Source organism: Dendrobates tinctorius, unplaced genomic scaffold, assembly GCF_039654945.1.
Source record: "Dendrobates tinctorius isolate UK_male_01 unplaced genomic scaffold, ASM3965494v1 ptg000075l, whole genome shotgun sequence".
In the NCBI taxonomy this organism is placed as follows: domain Eukaryota; kingdom Metazoa; phylum Chordata; class Amphibia; order Anura; family Dendrobatidae; genus Dendrobates; species Dendrobates tinctorius.
In genome coordinates, this window is record NW_027361743.1 from 25,755,249 (window position 1) to 25,765,469 (window position 10,221).

The 10,221-nt window shown below is 43.1% G+C and overlaps 1 protein-coding gene across 1 annotated transcript; it reads right to left on the bottom strand.

Moving 5' to 3' along the window:
* Positions 1-2,931: 2,931 nt before the first annotated feature.
* On the bottom strand, positions 2,932-9,440 carry LOC141096616 (complement C1q and tumor necrosis factor-related protein 9A-like). The gene is made up of 3 exons (XM_073583348.1): positions 9,315-9,440; positions 3,629-3,818; positions 2,932-3,522 (listed from the first exon to the last, which is right to left on the bottom strand). Exons 2-3 carry the CDS (start codon positions 3,816-3,818, stop codon positions 3,032-3,034), a joined length of 681 nt encoding a protein of 226 aa, XP_073439449.1. The 5' UTR covers positions 9,315-9,440; the 3' UTR covers positions 2,932-3,031.
* Between the last annotated feature and the right edge of the window lie 781 nt (positions 9,441-10,221).

A 10,221-nucleotide genomic window follows, 5' to 3' on the forward strand; every position in this document is an offset into this window, starting at 1 on the left:
TTTCCAGTTATAGGGTATTGGCGCACTCAGGAGAAATTGCACAACAAATTGGGATTGCGAAATTTTCATATTTTTGTAAATTTTTTTGATATGTTCATAAATAAACTCAATAATTACCACTAACGTGAAGTACAATGTGTCACAAAAAAAATCATTATCAGAATCACAGGGATATATTGAAGCGTTCCAGAGTCATTACCTCATAAAATGATGGTGGTCAGTATTTTAAAATTTGGCAAGGTCAGGAAAGTGGAAACAGGCTTGAGGGTGAAGGGATAAGTTACGGTAGGATTTTATTTACTTTTATACCTGATCTTACGTAGTGGTAATCTTTATGCAAACCTACAGCACAAATCTGCATCTCTAGAGAAATCTTACATCTCTAAAATCAGTATCGGGTTTCTCCTACAACCTGTGATGGACTCAGTTCCTGCTGAGCCCATTTTTTGAGTGGACCCTCTGGGTCGTGGCACCCACCCCCCAAAGGCGAGCTGACCTAGTGAGAATCCACCCCCTATACAGGGAGTGTCAGGGGAAAGACCAAGGGGGTGAGCCTCCACGACTGCTGGGACAAGACGGCTGGCTCAGGGGGACACTATGGGAGTGTCTGACGACCAGGGACAAGCAGGAAGCAAGACAAGACAAAACGTAAGTGCAAGGTATCTTCATTAAGATCTTCAGGATTACATTCAGTGCAAACGTGAAAACAAGCAAAACGTGCAAGGTGGGCACGCCAAGGTCCATAGCATAGTATGTGCCAGGTGGCACGCCTAGGTACAGGTAAAGGCACAATGGCATCAGACTCCGGACCGCTGGCGACGATCGACATGATCAAGGCATCAGGCTGCGGACATCAGCTCTGGACATCAGGCCGCAGTCATCCAGCTTACGATCTCTGGCAGCGATTGGCAGGTCCCGGGCATCCAGCAGGCAAACCAGGGATCAAGCAAGGAGGCACGACAGATATCCAGGCATGGTGCGTGTTAGGGGACACGCCAAGGTCCAAGGCTAGGTGCAAGGCAAGGCAAGGTGCGTGTGTAGGGGACATGACGGTTCAAGGCTAGGTGCGTGTGTAGGGGACACACCAGGGTTCACAAAATGAGACAGGGTGCATGTGAAGAGACACGCCAAAGCACAAGGTGCAAGGTACAAGACAGAGTACGTGTGTAGAGACACGCCAAAGCACAAGGTAGAAGACAGAGTGCATGTGTAGAGACACGCCAAGGTCAGGGTTCAAGGCAGGGTGCGTGCTAGGAGCCATGCCAGGGTTCAAGGCAGGGTGCATGCTAGGAGCCACGCCAGGGTTCAGAGCAGGACGCGTGCTAGGAGTCATGCGGGACGCACACCTCACTGGCCAGTGCACACGGCTGTAACGCCAGCACGACCTTGGCACAGGAGGCGGGCAAAGGAACCTTCGTGCTAGGAGCCACGCCAGGTTCAGGGCAGGGTGCGTGCTAGGAGCCACGCCAGGTTCAGGGCAGGGTGCGTGCTAGGAGCCACGCCAGGTTCAGGGCAGGGTGCGTGCTAGGAGCCACGCCAGGGTTCAAGGCAGGGTGTGTGCTAGGAGCCACGCCAGGGTTGAAGGAAGGGCTGCGTGCTAGGAGCCACGCAGGAGGCACGCCTAACTGGCCAGTGCACATGGCTGTACACAAACACGAGGCACTTACCACGGCACAGGAGACGGCCAAGGGGAACCCACGTCGGGGTTCAAGGCAAGGAACATAGGCAGAAACAGCCAGGTCAGAGCGAGGACAGAGTCTAGCAGCGGAGCGTAGGCAGAAGCCCAGAGCCGGGCCAAGGGAAGACCTTGGGACTAGACTTGGAAATCTGCAAGAGAGCACCACAGGACAGAGTTCGGAAAACCAGGCAGAAACGAGAACATGAGAAGTACTACAAGGCTCAGAATAACAAAGACCAGACATGGCGAAACAGGTAAGGCAGAGAACAGAGAAAGGACTACAAGTCAAAGAATAGCTAAGGCGAGACATAGCAAAACAGACTAAGACAGAGAACAGCAGAAGGACTACAATGCAAAGACAAACATGGCACGAGAGACAAGACATGGCACAAGACAAGAGACGGAATACGAGTACGGAGCGTGTGCAGAGAAGCACTACAGAGCAAAGTGCAAGGGCACAGAATAGAGGGAGCAACCCAGCAGACCAAGAGCCGTGCAGGGAAGCAACACAATAATCAGGCCCTGAGCAAAGGAAGGGGTGGTCTGATATAGGGCACAGCACCTCCTCTTCCGGGTCAGGACCAGGGGAGAACTTCCTAGTTCAGATGCTCCAGGATCACAGAGCGCAGTCACATGATCAGGGTTTCAGACATGACGAGATGATCACCGAACCAGACAGTGCAGGATCCTAGGAAGAACACATAATCAGGGATTCTAGACATGACGAGATGATTGCAGAACCAGACAGAGCAGGATCCTAGGAAAGGTCAGATGATCAGAGTTTCAGACATGACGAGATGATTGCAGAACCAGACAGTGCAGGACCTTAGGAAACGTCACATGATCAAGGTTTCAGACATGACGAGATGATTGCAGAACCAGACAGTGCAGGATCCTAGGAAACGTCACATGATCAGGGATTCTAGACATGACGGGAAGATCACAGAAGGCAAAGCAGAAACGCAGGCGTCTTGCAGCTCAGCAGACATGAGGTGAGTGTGCACACTGCTCTAGGGAACAAGCAGGATAGCAGACACAAGGTGCGCGTGCACACCGCTCCAGGGGTTCATGAGGCAAAACAGAATGGTGGACGTGACACAACCATTAATTACTGCATGATATACCTAAAATTACTCATCATGTCTCCTCATAACTAATTCACAAAGTATCTAAATATGTAAATGCATTATATAATAAACAGCATAAAAGGCATGACACGATGTACAACAGTTCTGAGCCACAATGCTATTTTATTGTCAATCATCATCTACAATGCAAAAACTATTTCGCGCTTTTGATTTTTATTTTAAATTTCATTACTATATTGGTGTAAAAATGTTATTGCTTCAAGATTCATGATATCAGAAAGCCTGAAAATGTAGAGTCGTCATCACTATCAGCATAAAGACCGTTGTTGGTTCCTACAACCTGCAGCCAAACCTCATCCTTTTCTTTCAAAGCTAGAATTGAAGCCCCAGAGGCTTGGTTAGTATTAGAAGAATATACGTGATACATGTACTGCACAATGTTACCATTATGTCTTAGGGTAATATGTACATTTTTATTATAGACTGTAATTTGATATGTGAAGAAGTAAAGACCATCTACAGGAGATATGAACTTTCCACTTCCTGTGTTGTAAATGCTTTGCTCGTTGTAAAAAACTTTTGGAAATATAATCGGGCCATCGCTTGATGGACTGGAAGATTTCAGTCCAACATGAAATGCAAATATTTTCTTTGTTCCTGGTGGTCCTGGTAAGCCTGGGTTACCTGTAAGGCCAGGAGAACCTGACGGACCTATTTTACCAGGAGGACCTTGTGGTCCATTTTCGCCAGGTGTTCCTAGAAAAAAAAGATTAACAAAATTCCTTATACTGGAATTGTATGAAATATTTTAAATAATATCCTTTTCTGTTTAAATCAACTTTGCCCTCTCGGAGAAACGCACCTTGAACACCTTTTGGTCCTAGTTCCCCATCTTTTCCATCTCTTCCTGGAGGTCCATGCTGACCATTCAGTCCTGGTGTGCCTGGGATACCTGGGATTCCTGTACAACATTCATGTCTGGTTACTTCACATTTCCCTACAAGACAGTGTACGATCACAAGGATCGCAATAGGGAATGGGACCCGTCTCATCTAAGAAGAGAGAATGATGGAATTGTTAGCATACAGTTGTGGTCAAAAGTATTGACACCCCTGCAGTTCTGTGAGATAATACTCGGTTTCTTCCTGAAAATGATTGCAAACACAAATTCTTTGTTATTATTATCTTCAGTTAATTTGTCTTAAATGAAAAAAACACAAAAAGAATTGTCCTAAAGCCAAATTGGATATAATTCCACACCAAACATAAAAAAGAGGGTGGACAAAAGTATTGGCATTGTTCGAAAAATCATGTGATGCTTCTCTAATTTGTGTAATTAACAGCACCTGTAACTTACCTGTGGCACCTAACAGGTGTTGGCAATAAGTAAATCACACTTGCAGCCAGTTGACATGGATTAAAGTTGACTCAACCTCTGTCCTGTGTCCTTGTGTGTACCACATTGAACATGGAGAAAAGAAAGAAGACCAAAGAACTGTCTGAGGACTTGAGAAACCAAATTGTGAGGAAGCATGAGCAATCTCAAGGTTACAAGTCCATCTCCAAAGACCTGAATGTTCATGTGTCTACCGTGCGCATTGTCATCAAGAAGTTTAAAGCCCATGGCACTGTGGCTAACCTCCCTAGATGTGGACAGAAAAGAAAAATTGACAAGAGATTTCAACGCAAGATTGTGCAGATGTTGGATAAAGAACCTCGACTAACATCCAAACAAGTTCAAGCTGCCCTGCAGTCCGAGGGTACAACAGTGTCAACCCGTACTATCCGTCGGTGTCTGAATGAAAAGGGACTGTATGGTAGGAGACCCAGGAAGACCCCACTTCTTACCCCGAGACATAAAAAAGCCAGGCTGGAGTTTGCCAAAACTTACCTGAAAAAGCCTAAAACGTTTTGGAAGAATGTTCTCTGATCAGATGAGACAAAAGTAGAGCTTTTTGGGCAAAGGCATCAACATAGAGTTTACAGGAGAAAAAAGAGGCATTCAAAGAAAAGAACACTGTCCCTACAGTCAAACATAGCGGAGGTTCCCTGATGTTTTGGGGTTGCTTTGCTGCCTCTGGCACTGGAATGCTTAACCGTGTGCATGGCATTATGAAGTCTGAAGACTACCAACAAATTTTGCAGCATAATGTAGGGCCCAGTGTGAGAAAGTTGGGTCTCCCTCAGAGGTCATGGGTCTTCCAGCAGGACAATGACCCAAAACACTTCAAAAAGCACTAGAAAATGGTTTGAGAGAAAGCACTGGAGACTTCTAAGGTGGCCAGCAATGAGTCCAGACCTGAATCCCATAGAACACCTGTGGAGAGATCTAAAAATGGCAGTTTGGAGAAGGCACCCTTCAAATATCAGGGACCTGGAGCAGTTTGCCAAAGAAGAATGGTCTAAAATTCCAGCAGAGCATTGTAAGAAACTCATTGATGGTTACCGGAAGCGGTTGGTCACAGTTATTTTGGCTAAAGGTTGTGCAACCAAGTATTAGGCTGAGGGTGCCAATACTTTTGTCTGGCCCATTTTTGGAGTTTTGTGTGAAATGATCAATGTTTTGCTTTTTGCTTCATTCTCTTTTGTGTTTTTTCATTTAAGACAAATTAAATGAAGATTAATAATACCAAAGAATTTGTGCTTGCAATCATTTTCAGGAAGAAACGAGGTATTATTTGACAAAATTGCAGGGGTGTCAATACTTTTGGCCACAACTGTAGATGCACACTTTGTTGATTTGTCGAAACAAAAAATATAATATAGTACTTTATAACATTCACACATGTTCCTCTGATTCTGGTGAGATGAAGTGGTCTAATGGGATGAAGTGTGACCACCAGTACCACCTTAGGGAGTTGGGGACCAAAATATATTAAAGGGTTGCATTTAAAAAAGCCGAGTTGTCCTGGACTACAGTTTTGATGACGTGTCCTTTGGATGAATCATCATCAATTTTAAATCGAGGTTTCACCTCCACCAACCAGCTATTTGCGTCTCCAAAAACGTTCAGAATGTAAAGAATCTTTGCACACTGTGTAGTGTCCATTCTCAGGTACCGGTCAGCTCCCATTCACCCGTAGCCTAGAATTGCTACTAAACAATGAACAGATCAGTGCTGTATCGGCTCTGTACACTGATCTGTCATTCATTTATGTATCTTTAGATTATATAGCTGTGCAAAACAACACTTAAGAGTGCAGCCCACTTCACCAAATGTATTCATTCTGGATTCCCAATCCCGCATGTTTGGCGCCTGATTTTCATCCACTAAACATGTAGGGATTGCCTGCCAATCAGGGTGATGGCGTAGCCATGTTGGCTACTGGCATTACTGTGATTGGCTGGCCGCATAGCGTCATCGGGTCTATATAAGACCTGGAGACACCATCTTGGGCGCTTTGTACTCACACATAGTGTAGGAAAAGTTGCTGCTGCAGAAGGGACTGTGTGTTCTATAGTGTTTATTTACCTGCTGGAACAAGATTAAAGTAACAACACTTGTTAGGGCTAATTGAAATCAATACTATTCTATAATACTGCGCTTCGCTGCAATTAGGCTAGGATAAGATGCTGGACTATGAAGAGTGTATTAGAGGTACTTAGCCCAGGGTTGATTGCATAGTTCTTGGTGCTGCTACGTTAATTTAACAGCCATTTTTAGGGTTAATTCATATATTCTATACTCTAATATTGCTCATATCTGAAAATAATTTAGGGTTAGCTGGCGGAGTAGGGATTAGCTTAATAGAGACATTTTGGTACATCTGATTGCATGACAAACTTTGTTGCTGCCACATACAAAAAAATCCTTTCAGGGACAATTAAAATATATGCCACAGGGTGGCCATTTATATGGATACACCTAAATAAAATGGGAATGGTTGGTGATATCAACTTCCTGTTTGTGGCACATTAGTATATGGGAGGGGGAAAACTTTTCAAGATGGGTGGTGACCATGGTGGCCATTTTGAAGTCGTCCATTTTGGATCCAACTTTATTTTTTCGAATGGGAAGATGGTCAGGTGACACATCAAACGTATTGAGAATTTCACAAGAAAAACAATGGTGTACTTGGTTTTAACATAACTTTATTCTTTCATGAGTTATTTACAAGTTTATGACCACTTATAAAATGTGTTCAATGTGCTGCCCATTGTCAATGCAACCCTCTTCTCCCACTCTTGACACACTGATAGCAACACCGCAGAAGAAATGCTAGCACAGGCTTCCAGTATCTGTTTAAGATGCTGCACATCTCGTATCTTCACAGCATATACAATAGCCTTCAGAATACCCTAGAGATAAAAGTCTAAGGGGGTCAGATCGGAAGACCTTGGTGGCCATTCAACTGGCCCACGATGACCAATCCACTTTCCAGGAAACTGTTCATGTAGGGATGCTCGGACTTGACACCCATAATTGATGGTATGGTGTGATATATGGGGTAAAAAGATAGTGGGGCCATCCTTCATCAATGGAAAACTCAATGCCACTGGATATCTGAAATTGCTACATGATGATGTGTTGCCCTCTTTATGCACTAAAGATGGCACGTTCCCTGAGTTTTTCCAGCAAGATGATGCACCACCACATTATGGGTGTCAGGTCTGAGCATTCCTACAAGGAATCTGACCCCATTAGACTAGCATTTCTCCTGCACTTATTAGAAGCACTTCACCTTCCTATTAAGAGTTACAAATTTATTTTGGCAGTGCAGGGGTAATCTGCTCAGTTGAGAGCTACTGGAGCATTAAGGCTCTCAGCTGTGAACTGTTAGCTACTCCCATCTCATAAACTGGGGCCTAGCTTATTGTCAGCTAGTTTTTGCTGCATGACTGAAGGTTGGTGTTGGAGATTATTAGAGTACGTGGTTTGTGGATTTATCTTTGACTGTTGCTGGGTTTTGAGTGTGTCATAATTTCCTTTCTTATCCTACTTTGGTTTAACTCCATTTTCCATTCCCCGATGCATCCCTCTGTTACATGTATGAGTATATTTTGTATTTTTCGTTACCCCTGTTCGTAATACCTTGTTAGTCTGGTTGATGTATTATGGTACACTACTACTCCCCTCTTTCCTTGGTGGGAGAAGGGTACAGGCTGAGGGAGGATTCAGGAGCTAAGGCAAGGTATGTGGCCCCAGCGTCTTCACCATCAGAAGTAATCCAGGGAACAGGGAGAGCTAGAGCGCTCAGCGTTAGAGACAGAAAAGGAGCCCTTGGTTCTGGGACACCCGACAAGAGTCGTGACCGCAAGAGGCCAAAATCAACAATTGTAAATAGCTCCTCGAAGTGTCTGAGTGTGGAATCACTTGTCTCCTGAGACTCACCATGGTGAGAGGAAGGAGGATGAGGGTGAATATAATGTCTAGATTCTTGACTAGTGAGACTGGACTGTGTGGAAGATAGTGTGGTGCTGGGAAACAGATTGGAAGAATTTTCTGCCATCCAACTGACCACCTGTCTTGGCTTCAAGATTGGTGTCCCGCACCCCTATGCAAAGTGGGACAGGAAGCTAGGTCTCATGGATGACCGTGTTTGTTGTGCCCCCACCTGCAAACTGTATGGTGGCATTTTTTAACATATGTAGCCCTGAAAATGAATGTAAGGTCCAAAAATTTGGAGCGAGGGCCACAGAATAATACTGTTGAAACGGTGTAGGAGAAGGAGGAGGACAAGAAAAATAATAAACCATGAATCTTATACCCTTTTTGAGGTGGGAAGGGATGCATGAGAACACACCAGAAAAAAAAATTGAATAGCCTTTATGTTCTGCTGCTGTCATCCAGTGGGGTTGAAAAGTCTTGGCAAACCTTGGCTTTGTAAATTTTGAGAACAGTCATTGTGCCAGAATTTTCAGTTGACATTGAAATGGATGGAAAGTATGGAGGAAGAGAATTGCACAATTCTCTTCCTCCATACTTTCCATCCATTTCAATGATTTTCCTGCACCCCCCAGACATCTGGGGATAGTCTGCTGGAAAAATGCTTGCGTTTTCCATTGACTTCCACTATGCTCATTACTCAAGAAGAGCACTCGGGCAATACGAAAAGCTCATTACGAGTAAGAAGCATCCAAGCATTTTAGTGCTTGCCTATCACTATTAACATAACAACATGGGAGTCATTAAATATATTATTTTTTTTAATATGTACAAAAAGTGACTTGAACCTGTGATAAGTACGATACACAGCGATACTTCTATTGAGAATAGGTGTATAAGGATGACGGGAGACCCCCAGCTTCACCAGGCAACCCATTTGCACCATGCTCCTGTGTGATCATACCATGACTAGGACAAATTAATACAAAAACTAAATTAAAAAAATTTACCAACGTATATTGTACAATGGATGAATGAAATTTGGTGAAACCAGAGTACTTTTTAAATCATGTAAATTCATTAAAAAACTTTTTGTCAATCTATTTTATATCTATTTTTTTGTTTGCAATAATTTTTGCTAAAATTTCATTTCATCATATTTATAAAAAAAATTATTGTATAAAGTTGCACCTATGAGCGTTCAATATATGATGTTACTTACAGCTACTATTAAATGGAGAAAATTCTGGTATCCTCAATGCAGGAGCGCAGAAGTGAAGCAGTGTGATCCTCGGGTTATCCTGACGTTTGTTTAATCAGTCTATCATTAATAGGTTGTACATTGAAGCCCTGTAAATAAATATCTTAGTTAATGAGTTTCTTACAAAACCGTTTATGTGAAGTTAAACGCAGCAGATTTGTATATAGAAATTAACAGATTGTTTTGTTGTTAACTGAGACTAAAGCTGCATTTACAGCAGCCGATGCGTTGTGTTAAACTACCACCGATCGGCGTAATGTTTGCCGCTAGGCAGTCCTTTAACTGCTTGTTTACACAGTCAGACCAACGCTTCAGATGTGCTCTGAAGAATATATGAAATAGATCAGAAATAGTTCAGTGCATATAGTTTTCCATGGTTCTCGACAGCACAGGTTCTGTTTACACAAGACACAAGATTATGAGCTGCCGAGAACAATGATATTTAAGGCAAAACCCTCTCATTCATCAAGTTATCGGCAGCTTGCTTACATTGCACATTTATCAGGAAATGTTCCTAGCAATTCTCTAATCACTAACAGGTTGTACATAGAAACCCGGTAAATAAATATCTTAGTTAATGTGTTTACTACAATGAATGTTTATGCAGATAAAAATTCACAGATTGCTGAATTATCAACGGAGACTAACTTCCCAAAAATTCTGCAGGACCTTTACTCCCCCAGTCTGTTTTTACCTTACACGGGCATTTTTTTTTAAAATTTGGACCAGTGTCACTTTATGAGGTAATAACTCTGGAACACTTCAACGGATCCCAGTGATTCTGAGAATGATTTTTTTCGTGACACATTGTACTTCATGATAGTGGTAACATTTGTTTGATATAACTTTCTCAATTTTCAAACTTTTA

Excerpts from the sequence above, each read along its gene's own strand:
- LOC141096616 (XM_073583348.1), bottom strand. The coding sequence starts at position 3,818 with ATGAGACGGGTCCCATTCCCTATTGCGATCCTTGTGATCGTACACTGT. Across the intron at positions 3,523-3,628 it reads AGGACCAAAAGGTGTTCAAG|GAACACCTGGCGAAAATGGA; the intron begins GTGCGTTTCTCC and ends TTTTTTTTCTAG.